Raw genomic sequence first — 18,981 nt, 5'->3', positions numbered from 1 at the left:
GCACAGTCTAAATCAGGGATCTTGAATAGCTCTGAGAAAGTCTGTTCAAGATCTAAACATTATAGCGTTGTCAGCTCCACCCTCCAACCTCCAGAGCCCAGCAAGGTTACTGACCTTGGGCAAGACCCACAAGCTTCCTCGGTAAAGCCTGTGGGTTTTTTTTTTTACATATAATTTTTATCTTTTTATTGAAGTATAGGTAATTTACAATGTTTCAGGTGTACAGCAAAGTGATTCAGCTATACATACATATATATCTATTCTTTTTCAGATTCTTTTCCATTATAGGCTATTACAAGATACCAAATAATATAGTTCCCTGTGCTATACAGTAGGTCCTTGTTGAGCCTATGTTTCTTCATGAGGAAGTACAGCAATGTGGTTAAGAACCAAAAGATATGAATATCAGTTTTGCTTTTGGCCTTGGGTAAGGACTTAAACTCTTATGGTCTCAGTTTCCTCATCTTTAAGATGGGAATAATAATGATAGAACGTAGGATTTGGTAGAGGCTCAACATTTATTGAGCTTAGTATAATGCCTGGCACATAGTAAGTGCTCAATGAATACTGAGCCTCTACCACCACAGCTGGCTCACCAGGAGAGCCAGGAGAGAGGCAAAAGGCAAAAACACAGGCAGCTGGGAGTAGAAAAAGTCTTCAATATGATTTCTGCTGAATTAACAAAAGCAGAATAGACAGTGGTTACATTTTTATACAAGTTCATATTTGCTTATGGAGATTCCTAGGAGCAAACGAGTCATTCCCAGGACTGTCTCAACTGAGACTTGAAACACTAGATCTGGGTTTCTGCAGCCACTGTGGAAAACAGCAAGGCAGTTCCTCGAATAATTAAATACAGAACTACCATATGACCCAGCAATTCCACTCCTGGCTATATATCTGGAGAAAATGAAAACACTAATTCAAAAAGATATGCACCCCTATGTTCACTGCAGCATTATTTACAATAGCCAAGATATCAATGGATGAATGGATAAAGAAGATGTGATATACATGTATGTATATATATATATATATAAAATGGACCATTACTCAGCCATAAAATGAATGAAATCTTGCCATTTGTGACAACACAGATGGACCTTAAGGGCATTATGCTCAGTGAAATAAGTCAGACAGAGAATGACAAATACTGTATGATTTCCCTTTATGTGGAATCTAAAAAACGAAACAAATGAACAAACAAAACTAAACTAAACTAAACTCAGACACAGAGAACAGAATGGTGGTTGCCAGAGGGGAGGAGGGTTGAGGGGGTGGGGAAAATGGATAAAGGGGGCAGGGGGTCAAGAGGTACAAACTTCCAGTTGTAAAATAAATAAGTCATGGGGATGTAGCGTACAGCATGGTGACTATGGTCAATAATACTGTAGCATATATTTGAAAGTTGCCAAGAGAGTAGACCTTCAAAGTTTCCACCAGAAGAAAAAGAAAATTTGTAACTCTGTAAGGTGACCAATGGTAACTAGAGACTTATTGTGGTCGTCATTTTGCAGTGTATACAAATACCAAATCATTATGTTGTACACCTGAAACTAATATAATGGTATATGTCAATTATACCTCCAAAAAACCCCAAATCAAACCAAAACAAAACACTAGGTCTGGGGAAAAACTTCACTAGGGTGGGTCAGGCTGGTGAGCTGCCCCCATGGGCCCAGCCACAGGAGTGGAAAGCCTGGCTGTAAGTTCCTCACCTCAGGGACTTGACCAAGAACAGAAAAGTGGGGCAACCAGAGAAATTTCTCATGTCATGGGTGGCTTTTCCATGTCACTGACTCTCCGTTACCAGCAAGATTTCCCTGGGGCTTCCCTGGTGGCGCAGTGGTTGAGAATCTGCCTGCCAATGCAGGGGACACGGACTCGAGCCCTGGTCCGGGAAGATCCCACATGCCGCGGAGCGACTGGGCCCGTGAGCCACAACTACTGAGCCTGTGCGTCTGGAGCCTGTGCTCCGCAACAAGAGAGGCCGCGATGGTGAGAGGCCCGCGCACCACGATGAAGAGTGGCCCCCGCTTGCCGCAACTGAGGGAAGCCCTCGTATAGAAACGAAGACCCAACACAGCCATAAATAAATAAATAAATAAATAAATTAAAAAAAAAAAAAAAAGATTTCCCTGGTGTGGTCAAGGCTATGGGGCTTCACTTCTTCTCTATACCTGAAATAAGAGGTCACCTCAGCATTCACATCCATCTGGAAAGAGCCACTATTCCATTACTTCTGGACTACTCTCATCACTGCTCTTGCAGGTGAATGTTTTTAAAAGCCATCTATCACAATGTTCTTGGCCCTGAGGTACTCAAGAAGAAAGGAGAAAAAAAAAAAAAATGCACAGCCACAGGCCAAGACCTAACAAGGAGAGCCAGGGCAGGGACATCACTGGATTATAGTGCAGGCCAGGCCTAAAATCGGGCAAGGTCATGCCCATATGATAGTGCTCTGAGAAGTGTGAGATACCAGAGGTCAAAGGTCACAAATGCACCAGATAAACAAAATGCGTGACTGATCCAGGTCGTAAAGCAGCAAGCAGAAGAGGCTTTGGCCAAAGTGGCATGCATGCCAATCAACTGGAATTTACATTTCAAAACCTAAACAGTGTGTATGTTGAAGAAAGTGTATCAGGGATCACGTCTGGGTGAGGGTTCCCAATATAATGTCCTGCCATGGGTTTTGGTGACCAAGAAGTGAAGGGGAAAAAGGTCAGCCAAGAAAGAAAAGGGCAGGCAGCAGCCCCAGCATCCTCAGAGAGGAGGGGTTCTGGGCCCCATATGCCAGGGGCCGGGGCCGTAACACCCACAAGGAGAAGTCAAAGTACTGACCACGCAGAGGGCAAGCAGGTGTGGGGACCACGTTGGCATCTGGTGTGGAGCCAACACTCTGAGACAGGGCTTCCTAGTGTGCTCGTCTTGAAAAAGCAGTACCATGAGAACATGGTCTAACAACTTGACACAGTGAACAAGAGGACAAAGTCCCATGGGTGCAGCGCCCACACACCTGCTCAGGGAAGAGCCTGCCTCTGTGAGCACAGCTGTGTCTGAGGCAAGGCCGCGCGTGATTGCAGGAAAAGAGTCAAAGGGGCGGGGCAGTTCCTAACAGGCTAAAGGAAAGGGAAAAAACCCACATCCTTCCACTTCATTTATGTCATAAACAAGTATATATTTAGTGCTAACTCTGTACACCTTACAAGGTACAGCTGAGTTTACAAAGATAAAAAACTACAGTTACTAAGAGCAAGTGGCTCATTCTAGGTTAACAGGAGAGAGAAATTATTTGGCACCAGGGTTGACCAAGTCATAAACTTGGATTTGGTAACATACAAGCTCACTACTCACTGTGCAGAAATGCTAGATAGACAGTAGCTTGAAGGAAAAAGATGTATAGTGGATGCTCTCAAAAGCGAACTATAGAGGCTAAGAAAATTAGATTATCATCATTATCAGACTTTTGACAACAATACTTTGAAGAAAATGAAGTAACATATTTAAGATCCTCAAGGAAAGAAAATGTGAGCCAAGTATGTTCTATCCAGCAAAACTGACCTTTAGTATAAAGGTCACAAAGTTTTATCAAGAAATTAGGGGGAGGGCTTTCCTGGTGGCGCAGTGGTTAAGAATCCTCCTGCCAATGCAGGGGACGTGGGTTCGAGCGCTGGTCCGGGAAGATCCCACATGCCGTGGAGCAACTAAGCCTGTGTGCCACAACTACTGAAGACCTTGTGCCACAACTGCTGAAGCCCACATGCCTAGAGCCCGCAACAAGACAAGCCACCGCAATGAGAAGCCCATGCACCGCAACAAAGAGTAGCCCCCGCTTGCCACAACTAGAGAAAGCCCGCACGCAGCAACGAAGACCCAACACAGCCAAAAATAAATAAATAAATAAGGGGGAAAAAGGAATTAGGGAATAGTATTCCCATAAGCCCTACCTAAGGAATCCACTAGAGAAACAGCTTCAATCAAAATTTGTAGAGACAATGATATGAGGACTGATGATAAGCATGACATATATAGTTACCTGTAGAAATAAGACTAAATGTGCATTGAATGGGAGATATTTTAGTATATAATGGCTATATGATCTGACAATGCAGATATAGTACAACCATAAAAAAAATTGGGGAAGAATGAGTAGGGCATATGCCAAATAAATTATTTTTATTGTTTTCATTAATCATAGCTGATTACTTGGAGACTGGTGTATGTGTAATACAGGGTAATCAATGGGTAATTAAAAGATATTCTATCTCCCTTGGGACTAAAAAGCAAAGATTCTGAGTATGAAAGAAAGGAAATATAAACGTAACATAGAAGAAGTTAAACAAAACCCTGTAGTCTCGAATTTGACTGGAAATATCAATATGAACTCACAAAGTATTTTATCTTTATATGTGTACATATGTTTGTATGTAAATGTGTGTGTGTGTGAGTGTGTGTGTGTGTGAGTGTGTGTGTGTGTGTGTGTGTGAATGTGTATTTTCTCAGCTCTGACCAATGAAACAGCCTAGAAACAATGACCACTGCAGTGAATGCACATCTCTAGTGCCTGGGTTATGGTCCTGAAACACCATTCTCATTAAAAGAAACCAGGGATTCTTGAAGAAATGGTTGAATCCAGGTCTAGGCAGAAAATGTACAAGACAGGCCTGGATCACCTTAACACACCAGATAACACAGAAGCTAAGGTCATGTCAGAAGGACCTAGGAGCCAACATGAAGCAGCTCCCACTGGTCAAAGATGGGATAATCTGAGTCTTAATAAGTATATTTAATTCCATGATCATACCAATTTAAAAAAACCATTGGTCACCTTCTGAGAATGACAGGAAACCAATTCTCGAAAACTGGGTAAATCAAAGGAAAGAATTGAGCATTTACCTTGTTTTTTCTATGTGAACTGTACCACTGTGTAATCAAATAACAGATTGAAGGGAAGTCTACCTTTATAAAATTATTCCAGCTAATAAAGTAAAGCAAAATGGTAGAATTAGAATATCACTATTCTGCAATCTCCAATGAATTAATAGGTCTAGACATTGAGGATCAACAGCTTCTAAAGGCAAAAAAAAGAGTAGAGAAAACAGACGTTGTGTGCCTTCCAATAAAAGGATACAACAGCACCTGTAATCTGGCCAAAGGGATTACACCTGAGTCTTATCAATCCTCTGGACCCAGATGCAGGAAATAGAGGGCAAAGGAATAACTTGAAATGTACCTGGGGGGGGGGGTGCATCTTTCTTGTTAATAAGACTGTGGAAACTCTACAGATCAAACAGCCCCCCCAAAAAATTATTCTTTTAAATAATTAAAATGAGGGATGATGTTAAGGAAATCTGTAGATTAAAAGAGACTTAAAAGATACACGTTTTTTAAAAAATGGGTAAGACTAAACTACAGTGTATCAGGCTGCTCACCTGGGTGATAAAACCATAAAGGGATGCAAGGAAGTGATTACTATAAAGGTCAGGATGGCATTTACTTTTGGAGGAAGGAAGGGTAATGTGATTAGGGAGTGTATGTGAAGGCACTTTTGGGGTAGCTGGCAAAGTTCTATTTCTTGACCTGAGTGATGGTTATATGAGTGTTTGCCTTATAATAATTCACTAAGGTGTGCATTTGTTATAAGTGTGTTTTTTTGTTGTTGTTATTTGTGTTTTATTTTACAATAAAAAGTTTAAAGAAAAGTGTTAAGAAAATCTAACATTTTCTCACATCATATAAAAAAATAAACTCAAAATAGTAAAGGATGTAAAAGTGGAAACCATAAAACTCCTAGAAGAAAACATAGGCACTCTTTGACATAAATCGAAGCAATATTTTTTTGGATCTGCCTCCTAAGGCAAATGAAACAAAAGCAAAAAAATAAACAAATGGGGTCTAATTAAACTTAAAAGCTTTTACACAGCAAAGGAAACCATCTGCAAGACGAAAAGACAACCTACTGAATGGGAGAAAATATTTGCAAATGATGTGACCTATAAAGGGTTAATATCCAAATATGCAAACTGTTCATATAACTCAATATCAAAAAACCAAACAACCCAATAAAAAAATGGGCAGAAGACCTGAATAGACATTTGTCTGAAGGAGACATACAGATGGCCAATAGGCACATGAAAAGAAGCTCGATATCACTAATCATCAGAGAAATGCGAATCAAAACCACAATGAGATATCACCTCACACCTGTCAGAATGGCCATCATCAAAGAGACCACAAATACCAAATGTTGGCAAGGATGTAGCGAAAAGGAAACCCTCGTGCACTGTTATGGGAATGTAAGTTGGTGCAGCCACTATGGGAAACAGTTATGGAGGTTCCTCAAAAAACTAAAAGTATAACTACCATATGATGCAGCAATTCCACTCCTGGGTATATATCCAAAGAAATTGAAAACATTAATTCAAAAAGATACAAGCGGGCTTCCCTGGTGGCGCAGTGGTTGAGAATCTGCCTGCCAATGCAGGGGACACGGGTTCGAGCCCTGGTCTGGGAAGATCCCACATGCTGCGGAGCAACTAGGCCCGTGAGCCACAATTACTGAGCCTGCGCATCTGGAGCCTGTGCTCCGCAACAAGAGAGGCCGCAATAATGAGGGGCCCGCACACCGCGATGAAGAGTGGCCCCCACTTGCCGCAACTAGAGAAAGCCCTTGCACAGAAATGAAGACCCAACACAGCCATAAATAAATAAATAAATAATAAATAAATAAATAAATAAAACCCAAAAGTTAAAAAAAAAAAAAAGATACAAGCACCCCAATGTTAATAGCAGCATCATTTACAGTAGCCAAGACATGGAAGCAACCTAAGTGCTCATCGACAGACCAATTGATAAAGAAGTGGTATATTAGCCATAAAAAAAGAAATTTTACCATTTGCAACAACATGGATGAACTGGAGGGTATTATGCTTAGTGAAATAAGTCAGACAGAGAAAGACAAATATTGTATGTTATCACTTACATGTGGAATCTAATAACACAAATGAATATATCAAAACATAAACAGACTCACAGATATAGAGAACTAACTAGTGGTTACCACTGGGGAGAGGGAAGGGGGAAGGGGCAAGACGAAGGGAGGGAGTTAAGAGGTACAAACTACTATGTACAAAATACATAAGCTACAAGGATATATCATACAGCACAGGGAATATAGCTAATATTTTATAATAACTTTAAATGAAATATAATCTATAAAAATATTGAATCACTATGTTGTACATCTGAAACTAACATAATATTATAAATCAACTATACTTCAATTAAGAAAAAGCAATAAAGTAACATTTTCCTTTTTTTTTTTAAGTTATAAAAAAAAGAATTGGGAATAAAGACACAGACCTACTAGAGAATGGACTTGAGGATATGGGGAGGGGAAAGGGTAAGCTGTGACAAAGTGAGAGAGTGGCATGGACATATATACACTACCAAATGTAAAATAGATAGCTAGTGGGAAGCAGCCGCATAGCACAGGGAGATCAGCTTGGTGCTCTGTGACCACCTAGAGGGGTGGGATAGGGAGGGTGGGAGGGAGGGAGACGCAAGAGGGAAGAGATATGGGAACATATGTGTATGTATAACTGATTCACTTTGTTATAAAGCAGAAACTAACACACCATTGTAAAGCAATTATACTCCAATAAAGATGTTAAAAAAAAAAAAAGAATATGTGTTTCCAGATGTGCTTTAAAATAGTATCTGCTAGTTTTCAAATTAAAAATCCAATTGGAGTCTTCATCTGAATTGCATGGAACCACAATTTTAATTGCAGTCTTTACCATGTGGACTTTTCTGACCAGAAACATTGAATGGATTTTCAATTATTAAATTTAAAAAATGTCACTAAGTTAAAAAAAAAAAAAGAATCTAGGCAAGTCAGCACAATAAGAGCCAACTGATGGAAAACTCAGCAAGGCAATAGAGGAGGGGAAGGGGCCAAGCAGCCAATCAGCTGGGAGCCAGTATCTTATGAAGGACTTCTGTTTCAATGAACTGCTCACAGTGACAGTAAATGATTTCATCTATACTGTTTTAATGAAAATTTGCCTTATAACACTTCAAATCATTTTTTAAAGCTTATAGAAAATCATGTACTCTAAAATATCTCAAAGGTGCTCTTAATTCAAAATGACCTCTAGGATGCCTAACTGGAATTGCAAAGAGCTGTTGGGTGTTGATTTCTCACAGACATAAGATTAATCACTTGACTCAGAGTTGTAGCATTCAGCATACCAACCTAGGGCAGCTTTGAGTTCCCAGAATTAGACAAGAAACTATACCCCTTACTCCCATACTCAGCTCCAGACTCAAGTTATTAGCAATAGTCGATTAAAAAACAAATGAACAAAACAATTTTCCCCAAACATTAAGCATCCTAAAGTCTAAGGGAACTACCACACGCAAGATGTTATTACAACTCTAGCAACATGAATTCAGGACTAAGAGAAGAAACACAGTCTCCCGATGTCTGCACTGCATTTTGGAACAGCGACTCCACTGCATCCCTGGCATTAGAGTCACCAGATGAGAAGCACACCTAGCCCTGCTTCTACTACGGCCAATTCCCAGCTGCCCAAGCATTCTGCAGGGTGCAGTCTCTGCCCAATGACCATCAGGAAGTTTTCCCAGCTTTTACTAAATTTGCCTCACACAGAGATTCTATAACCTGAGGACAAATTTGCCATCACTCAGATTGGCACTCTTCTGTACAAGCCAATAATGAAAGACACATTCCTCTGGGTTATTAAAATTGTCCAACATCTTCCCAATATGAAAAAGGAGATAAATGTTATCTTCTCAATTTGGGAAGTGCAGCTCCATTGATCTTGAACTTCCACATCCTTACTTTGAAATACATTTGTGAGTCACATCTGAAATAAACATAGGACTTTTAGTACAATCTGCAGAGGGCAACGGTCTGTGAACAACAGACCCTAAGTGCCTGGATGTGGCCCCACAGACTCAGTCTCAATCTGAACCTCGCAAAGGAGACTGTGGTGGCTTGTTGAAGGTCACCAGGTGAGTCAGTGTCAGCTGGGCACACTCTCAAGGTTCTTCTTTCTACTACTAAAAACACCAGAATGTCAATTATATCTCAATCTAACAATGTGAACAATAAAATGAGACATAAACTATGAGGTAGACTCTGACTGGTTGGAAAGATAACAGCTTTTGAGAGCTTACAGAAAATGAGGGAGTTTTTAGCAGTTTTGTTGAGGGGTAATATCCTGTAGCAGTTCAGAGCACAGGTATGGGATGAAGCTGAGCTGCCAGGGTGTGACTCCCAGCTCAGCCAGGCATCTATGGCAGGTTATTTAACCTCCCCAAGCCTCAGTTCCTCATCTGCAAATGCAGATTAACAACAATACCTTTCTCATAGATCTGTTAGGAAGATGAATTTAATAATGTGTATAAAGCATTTAGCACAGTGCCCGGCCCATCATAAGTACTCAAAAAGTGTTTGTCATGATAACTGTTATTGGGGGTGTAAACATTTCCATAAACATAAAGAACTCTATTTGATGAACATCTTCTGGGTTTCAATGCAGCATGCTGTCTCCAAAGTAAATACTGCTATTTTTATAAACCCACAACATTAAAAAGTCACTACTAGTAGTAATTAAGTTCATATATGTGATTAACACCTTCCACATCTTTGCTTTGTTTTTCTCCCAACTACTCATCATGGGTAGATAATTTTAATTCCAATAAAACCTGGGATTATTATTATCAGTAATAGTGATGGCTCAGCTAGACAGCTTCTAGAGCATGGGAGCCTGGGGCTGGTGCAGATATTATTTATCTGCCCAATAATCATGCCTCTCTCCCTTGTTCCCATTGGTACAGCCAACCTCCCAAAGTAGAAGTTTTCCCTTAATGTCCACTACTTACTTTCACAGCTTCCCTTGCAGCTGTGACTCAGTTCTGATCAGTGAGGCCTGATGAGACTTCAGGAAAGATTTATCCTCTGATGAAAAGAGATGGACAGGGAGGGGGAAGGGTAAGGTGGGACAACGTGAGAGAGTGGCATGGAAATATATACACTACCAAATGTAAAATAGATAGCTAGTGGGAAGCAGCTGCATAGCACAGGGAGATCAGCTCAGTGCTTTGTGACCACCTAGAGGGGTGGGATAGGGAGGATGGGAGGGAGATGCAAGGGGGAGGGGATATGGGGATATATGTATATGTATAGCTGATTCACTTTGTTATACAGCAGAAACTAACACACCATTTTAAAGCAATTATACTCCAATAAAGATGTTAAAAAAAAAAAAAAAGAAAAGAGATGGACATTACAAGAGAACGGATTTATTGTTGCCCTCTCTGCCCACCCCTCTCCCCACATCCACAAGCTCCTCCTGTCTTTGAATGAGTTTGGAGAAGCCTGTGATACCGATCGCAGAAGAAACTATTTTCTGTCTATGAGGTGGCAAGTCTGCAGAAAAAAAAAAGGTAACATATTAAAGATGGGAGAAGAGAAGGATGGAAAGAACTTGGTCCCTGATGATATTGTTTGAGGCACTGATTCAACTCTGAATTGGATCAACCCCAGACTACCCTTCACGTAAGATAATTTAATGTCTTTACTGTTCAAACCACTGGTAGCTGGGCATTCTCTTACCTGCAGCCTAAAGCATCCTAACTGTTATGGGCTGAACTGTGTCCCCCCCCCCCAAGAGAATTCATATGTTGAAGTCCTCACCTCCAGTAACTCAAAATGGGACTGTATTTGGAGATAGGGTCTTTGAAAAGGTGATTCAACTACAGTGAGGCTTTTGGAATCTTAGTTCCTGAATCAGGCCACCACAGTGAAAGTGCCCAGTCCTAACTACTGGACCGCCAGGGAATTCCCCGTAATACCGTTTACAAAAGAGATTGTTATAGATAGAATTCTGCCCCCTCCCCCTCAAATTCATATGCTGAAGCCCTAATCCCCAGTGTGACTAGAGATAGGGCCTTTTAAAAGGTAATTAAGGTTAAATGAGGTCAAAAGGGTGGGGCCCTAATCTAATATGACTGCTGTCCTCATAAAAAGAAAGAGAGAGAGATACCACAGATGCATGCACACAGAGAAAAGACCATGTGAGGAAACAATGAGAAGGTGACCATTTGCAAACCTAGCAGAGAAGCCTCAGGAGAAACCACACCTGTCAACACCTTGATCTTGGCCTTCCAGCCTCCAGAACTGTGAGAAATAAATTTCTATTGTTTAAGCCACCCAGTCTGTAGTATGTTGTTATGGCAGCCCTAGCAAACTGTTACAGTGATCTGGTATACTATTTGTTATCATGAATATACAAATACTAGGGCAACCATAAAAGGAAACAGAACTTAGAAAAGACTGACTAAAGGGTAAAATTTGGGGTGGACATGCTTGTAGGGAACTCAGAGACCAGGTATGCACCAGGAAGACTGTGGTGATTCATTCTCTGCCCTGTGGTTTGTCTCTGCAAGTCACTTCCCAACCTCCTCCACCTGCCCCTTTTCCCAAATTGTGAGGCTAGAAGGCCCCTCGTGTGCTGGATTTGGGAGCAGCAAACCTGGAGGATCGCTGGCTAGAGAGGAAGGCTGAGGCAAGACTCAAATCAGTCCATTTTTATACTTGTGGGTCCCTGGTCAAATATTTACACCTAGAGGGAAAAAATAGTGGTTCTACTAAAATTAGGACTATGTACATCAGTAGCAGACCATTATTATTCAATAATTTTCAAGGCCCCTATTAGAATGAGAAATTGAAAACTGACCAGAATTCAGAAGTAGGGAAGAAAGTCTCAAGTACTTACACAACTCAAAATGCAAAAAAAAGCAACAGAAGGAGGAGGAAGAAGAGAAGGAAGAGGAAGTAGAGGAGAAAGGGGGAGGAGGGGGAGAAGAGAGAGGGGGAGGAGGAGGGGGAAGAGAGGAAGGGGGAGGAGGAGGGGGAGAGGAGGAGGAAGTTACAGCAAGACAGCTTCAAAGAAAGCAGTCTATTCTCCATTTTCCTATCACCCACCAGTTCAACATGAGAGGGGCACTCTCAGAACAGGATAGCTTCCTGGAGGTGCCAGGACCTCAGGACAGGGGAGTAGACCCAGGGAAGGGAAAACAGGCTACTTGGCAACTCAAGAGTCTTGGGCCTGGGGCTCCTCCCAACAGGTGCCACTCCTAGAAAAAGGGCGCCCATCCCATGTCAGTGATCTACAAAGCGATGTAAGGTGTCCTCAAGTCAGCAGCACACTAAAGGATGAGGTCAGCATTGCCAGTGATTCGAAATCTAGATTGTGAACAAATGAACACTGAGCAGACTCCCTGGTGTCTCTGCTTCGTGGCTTTCAATTCCTGGATCTATTTGTGGGATGCCACTACTGGTTTTGGTTGTTATTTTTTGTTCTTGACCTGGTTGTTGGTCAACGTTTTTTAACCCAGTGAGGATCTACTTGAAAAACCACTTTGTTATTTCCTAGGACGGGTACACACGTGTTCATTTTGTGCACGTTCACGTTAATCTTCTTTAAGCTTTAAAGTCACCTCTGTACTTTCAAGAGATTTGCACTTTTCCACTGCCAAAAAAAAAAGGAGGCAGGGAAACACCTACAGATACTTGCTGCCTGAATAATCTTTACAGAACAAGACTTTACAACTGGTCTCCCAGGCTAGGGGTTTTCAGTTCGCTGTGCATCAGTCACCAGGGGCGGGGAGAGAATTGTTAGAAATGCAGATTCCCTGGCCCGGCCTTGGTGATGCCACAGTAGGTGGAACTATGGCCCCGGATGAGCTCTAAAATATAGCACGTTGGACAAGTTCAAAATTTCATTTGGGAGATCACCTCTGTGGCTGCCCAGATAATTGCATTCTCAAACCACAGGGCAGGAACCCAGGGCAGGGACCCGGGAGGCTCCTTATCGACACGGAGTCTCTCTCCTTGGCAAAAAGAGCGGCCATTCTTTCAAGAACCTTCAGGTGTTCCAGGCCATAAAAGCAAAGGAGCAAAATGGCTAAGTATGTGCAACACAGAGGCCATCACCAGATGCTTGGGGAGGGAGGGCTGAGCTCATCACCTCTCCCAGGTACACTCTGTGAGTCACCGGGGGCCTATCTCTGCACCAAGGCAGAAGGAATTCCATCATTAAGTCTAGACTGCTCTGCCCTTCCAGGGCGGTGATAGTATTGAATCAAACACCAGCCACTTCCCAGAAAACTACCTCATCTTTTTAAAGAGAGAAGAAAGGGAGAAAAAGGGAGTTGTTTCCCAATCACAGAGGGGTGGAATCAGGTATTGGACTTCTTTCTTAAAGGTCTGAGTCATCAAAGATTGTTTTGAACTTTGCAACCTCTGGCCAACATTGTACCTGCAGTTTTTCTCAGAAGACGGTGGCATTCCCGTAGAACTCCCTACTCCAACATGTTCTGTAGAACACGTTGCATCTACATGTGTGTGAGAGCCTGAGCACAACTCAAGAGGCCGAGACGGGAAAGGATGAGGACAGCGAGGACCCCACCAGGACACACCACAACCCCTGTCTCCCTCACTTTGGCTGACAGTCATGTTATAAGGAACTCATTTTTTGAAATAAATAAAATAACAGCCGGGAGAGGAGAAGGCTTGAACTAAATGAATTTGGCTTGAAGGAATAAGAGCCAGGCTTAGAGAGGGTGTTGGCCAGGTGGGCTGGTTCTTCCTTTTTGGCTCCTTTCAAATATTCATGAGTGTCCTGTGCGCCCTGCAGACTGCTCTGTTCCCAGAAGAGCTTGCCCCAGTGGACAACCTTGAAGATAGTGTCCCTGCCCTCTGCCCCTCGGAACTCTCACAACTTCTCTTGAGGACATGCCAGCCTGAGTCCCTCTGCAACACCATGGGCAGCGAGACATAGCTTCCTGTCTGGCTTGCAAAACCTGGTTTCATATCCATTACCTGTTTTAAATAAGGGCCTCCATAGGCTAAAGGCCAACCCACTGCTCACAAATGAACTGTAACAGGCCTTTTAAGAACTTCTCTCATGCATAGGGAGGGTTACTGGATGCCATAGCTCTTCTGCTCAGACACGTAAAACCCAGATGCCCTGCTCTGGCTCATTTCTCTTTAGCAGCTGCAGCAGCGGCGGCAGCAGCAAGATTTCCCTATATAATCACATGACCCTGCAGCTGGGAATAACTGAAATTGCGCTACATGCACCCCCTTCTCTGGGCTTCTCTGGCATCGTCAGAGGCAAAAAAAGGAAAGTTCATGCTAAAAGCACATGTGGTAATAGTCACCACTCTCCCTCTCTGCTCCACTATGGCCCAGTACAAACACCATCGTCTTGAAATGAGAGCAATTTGGCCAATCCAACAAAGTAGACCACTTGCTTCTGCACATTGGACACCAGGAAAGGAATATCCTGCCTTAATCCACACAACAATCCTATGATAGAAATACTACCCCACTTTTTAGGTAAAGCAATAGGCTCAGAGAGCTGAAGTAGCTTATCCCAAGTCACACAGCTAGTGGTGGCTGAGATATGAACAGTTGAGTCCAACAGTGTCACGTGACCCAACCACTTTTTGACTAAACTAAAAGTCATCTTCATTCCCAATGTTTAAGGAAATGACAACAAGTGGAATTCTGGACTTAATTCCATTCTCTGTTATTAAAGAAACAAACCCCAATGTGCTTATAGGTCAGCTTGCGTTGTTCCAGGGGAGGCCCATTCCTGTGACCTCCCACTCATTTTTTGTTTCTTTCTGGCAGGGAAGGTGGCTGCATGTCTAGCCCCTGGTCACCTTGAGTGAAATATCATCATGTTGGTCAATCACCCCTCTTGTTCTATATAAAAAAGCACAATCCGGGAATTCCCTGGCAGTCCAGTGGTTAGGACTCCGAGCTTTCACAGCCGAGGGCCCGGGTTCCATCCCTGGTTGGGGAACTAAGATCCCACAAGCCGCGTGGGCGGCCAAAAAAACCTCCACAATCCTGGTAAAACAAACTTGCTGACGCCCATCCAGCTTTGCAGCTGGCTCTGAATCTTTGCTACCTTGGTTCTGAACCATAAACACTTGCTTCTAGAGAAAAAGCAACCTATCCCTAAAAGGATGGGTGGATGTTATTTGATTATTTTGGAGCATGTGACATTTTAAAACAAATTTCTCAGGTAACTTCCATGCTTGACATGCAAGGCCAAGAAAACCAAATCTTATGGAATCAGGTTTATTGCAATTATACCACTGGTGATTTGAAACAGACATCAGATGAAAGACGCTTATTTCAACTTCTTATTATTGAGAAATAAAAAATATTTTGAAAATGGTTCATCTACTGTTCTAAGGAATTGCCATTACTTTCCTTTGTGAAACTCAGAAGAATTCTGAACCCATCTTTGCCATTATCAATTTATCTTCAGGGATTCGTTCTTACCAGCAAACATTTTTGTGCAAGTCACCAGTCCTCTTGGATCCCAGGCCTCGGTGCAAACATGAGAGGGTTGCACAGTGCCACGTACACGGTGGAAGCTCAATAAATGCCCGCTGCGTGAATGAATGGTGCCCCTGCAAGCTGGACAGAGGGGATGCGCCTCCAAACTTGTATAATGGCCACAGTTGTAGTCTAAGACTCATGGGCCAAATGGTGCCTCTCACATTCTAGAATTATCTACCTCCTACTTGTAGCTCACTTCCTCTTCTTAAGGCCAAAATGTAGAATGCAAACTGATGTTCACTGGTTACTACTTGACCTCCTTTACATTTTGCAACAAGGTTCACTGATTTTTTTTTTTTTTTACCCTCAATGAACCATCTGTTTTTAGCTACTGGGAAGCCCCACTGATGTACAAAAGTCTAGAAACTGCAGTTGGCTCAGACCCCAGGGCCAAAGTCATCAAAACCAGAGATGGGGGAGCAGGAAGTAAACTGCTTCTCACAGGGAAACATGAAGGTTGGGGTGTTAAAAGCTCCTTTTCGGTGTTTGTTGAATGCTTACTCTGTGCATTTGGTATTAAATGCAGGATGTGGGCAACGTGGAGGAGAGTTGAGGTGATAAAAGTTAATCTGGCACCACACGGTGCCTTCTCTTAAACTCTGCAGCAGAGCTGATTATCTCTGTGAATGCCAAACTGAGGAAAACTGTCCCATTTTTGTACAGGTTGGCCCCTATGCATGTCCCCAGTGCCCGAGTCAGTGCCCATGGTACTGGGGTTGCACTAACGCTCCCTTCTCCCTCCGTGAGAAAACAGGTGGCCTTTATTTGTCATCACCCACCCTCCCCTGCCTCCTGGAGGTCATCCCATGGTCAACCCCTCAATTTGTACCAGGCAAGAATGGAGGGGGTGGAGAATGGACTCTTCTGCATGGTGTGGAAGCAAAGCTCAATTCTGATTGAGGACGAAAGAAATCTCCAAGAAGGAAATGTGTTCATTCCAAGGGGCTGATCCAAGCAGACAAGGATTAATTGAATCAATTAACTATGAGGTCTTGCGAGTACCCGGCACTGTGGCAGCCTCAGCTTCAAGGATCAGCTACCTGAAGTTCCCCAAGTCATAAACCACCTAGAAATCCCCTCCTCCCCCAAACAGCATTTCCTAATGAGTACTGTTCGGATGCAATCATTGCTCTCCACACACCCTTTCCTCCAATTTCAACAGAATAAAAAATTGCAGAGAACAGTCCTCATAAAATAGTCTGTTCCTGGCACTTGCAGTGTGCATGCTCACCCTCAGTTTCTGCCGTTCTGTTGGACTCCCAGAACAGCCTGTCTGCAACACTCACAACACAGATGAAGACTATATGCAGCAATATAGTCAGAAACAGAAAATTAAGAGGCAACAAAGATAAGCAGATTTTCCAGCTCATGCCACCCCTTTTCTCATTGAATTTAAACACATTAGAACAAAAGGCACTACAGATTCAAGTCTCTCTTAAAGAAAAAATTTTAAAGGAGCATCTGTGCAGGATCACTACATTTTGGGGGGAACTTTCTTATATTCAATAACTTATTAACGATTCTTAAATTAGCAGATAATCTAGATGGATATAATGGCTTAGAAGACCTATATCTGTTAATGCAAAGACCTTAATACCAAACATTCAATATCTAAGGTATTCATATTTTACAGGGAGGTAGATGGTAGTCCACTTCCCTAAACTTTATTTACTCAAATTACAGGTTAAAAACTCAAAAGCTGAGCAAGAAGTGGCAGAGACAAGTAACATATATGAAGGGGAATTGGCATCCCCCGCCCCAAAACTCTACGAAAAAGCCAATTGTGTTACCAGCTAGATAGAGTATTAACAATAACTTGCTGACTTAACTCCCCATGACAGATCTAATTAGAAGGTGGCAATAATTGTTTCCAGGTGTTTAATTAAGTGTGATAATTATTTCTTTCCTTAAAGACAGATGGAGTCATATGTTTACATTTCAAAGCATAATGTTTCCTTAGTTAAAACACTGTGGAAACACTTTTGTGTAACACAGGATTCAAACCAGGATAAAAATATCTGCTGTGATAAGCGGCACTTAAAGTGATTTATCAGCTCTAACTTTCATATCAGCTCTAACATTCACAATGGCAACTTAAAGCCTGCTCTGTTCTGGTTATTTCCTTTAACCACATAGTTTTGTTTTCCTTATGCCTCAATGAATAATTTCTACTCAACAGGTCATTTCCCTACCAGCATCTCCTAAATGAATTCTTATCAAGAAGGTGGGGAAATTTTATGGGTATCTCTACTTTCACAGCAAGAACATAGCAAGAATAAACTGAGATACAGAAGAATTCAGAGACTATTATAATTGGATGGGACCTCAGCAACCAGGGAATCATTTTATTGATGGATTAAAGTACTGTACTGCTATCAATTAAATCTGTTTTTTAGGGCAGAAATACACCCTACATTGAGATAGTATTGACCCCCAATAAAAATAATTTATGGAAGGATGGAATTATCAGTCTTAAGTAACTCCAGGATTTCTTTGTTTCAACACTGAGCACTCAACTACTGTCTCCCTCCTCCCATGATTCTCTCAGGGTACCTAGGGCTTCTTCCTACCTAGGGCTGTGTTTTATCAGTTGGCTTTAGCAATAGGGTGTCACTGAATCAATAAACATCTTTTAGGCGCCCAAGCCCGGTTGGTCAGCGTGGTCTTGAACGTGCCTATCAGCCGCCCTGGGTCCGAGGGCGCTCATCAAGTGTTCTTGCATCAGGTTTTGAAGGCTGAGAGTCAAGAGGGCGCGCAAAGACACGGACGGACACACACACACACACACACACAAACACACACACAAACTTTCTTCCTCAAAGGAAGTCTCCACCGAACGATCTCAAGGCAAAACTCTAGTCCCTGCCCATTTTACAATGCAGGGTTGGATTACAATCTCAGGCTAGCATCTCGGTCTGCAATCTGGGGCATCCTGATAACCGGGCCAGTCCTTTCGACAGCAGGAGTTGTTACCAGGAGGGCGTGACACGTAGTGGGGGCCGCGTCTGCAGAAGGAAGCAAGGAATAGGGATGGGGCTCAGGGAAGGAGATGGAAGTTAAGGGGTCAGCCCAAGTCGGTAAGGGCCCCGAGCTGGAGGTCTCAGGTTGTCTCTGCGCTGCAGGAACTGGGTAAAACCCTGGGGAGTTTTCGGAGCTGTGCGCGTCTGCACACACACGCATACACACACACTCGCTCACACGCACTCACACCCACTCCCACCCACTCCAGAGACTCTCGGTGAGCTGAAAGCGCGCCCCCAGGAGCAGCCCTCAGCCCAGCAGCCGGGGAAGCCCTGCGAGGGTGTGTGCGGGACCGGCGCTCCCGGGAGGCACTTACTCGGAAGAGGGGGCCCGGTGGCGCCGGGACGCCAAGAGGCGAGCTGGGCGATCTGACGGCGCGGAGCTAGCTGCCTAGGCGCTTGAACGCTCGCGGGCTCCCGCTGACTCACGAGCAGAGCGCGGGCCAGAGACGGCGGGAGAAAGGGAGCCAGGGGCAAGGCAAAAGAAACGAGGGGCGGGGGTAGGAG

At 43.0% G+C, this 18,981-nt stretch overlaps 1 protein-coding gene across 1 annotated transcript in view; it reads right to left on the bottom strand.

Moving 5' to 3' along the window:
- Positions 1-18,880, bottom strand: part of TNFAIP8 (TNF alpha induced protein 8) — a 121,496-nt gene extending 102,616 nt beyond the window's left edge. The window contains exon 1 of the mRNA XM_061188073.1: positions 18,792-18,880. Within this exon, the coding sequence (XP_061044056.1) occupies position 18,792 (1 nt within the window). The 5' untranslated portion in view covers positions 18,793-18,880. The remainder of the gene's footprint in view (positions 1-18,791) is intronic.
- Between the last annotated feature and the right edge of the window lie 101 nt (positions 18,881-18,981).

The sequence above is a fragment of the Eubalaena glacialis genome, chromosome 4 (assembly GCF_028564815.1).
Source record: "Eubalaena glacialis isolate mEubGla1 chromosome 4, mEubGla1.1.hap2.+ XY, whole genome shotgun sequence".
In the NCBI taxonomy this organism is placed as follows: domain Eukaryota; kingdom Metazoa; phylum Chordata; class Mammalia; order Artiodactyla; family Balaenidae; genus Eubalaena; species Eubalaena glacialis.
The sequence above is the reverse complement of the archived record's forward strand: the minus strand, read 5'-3'. Positions and strand labels throughout refer to the sequence as shown.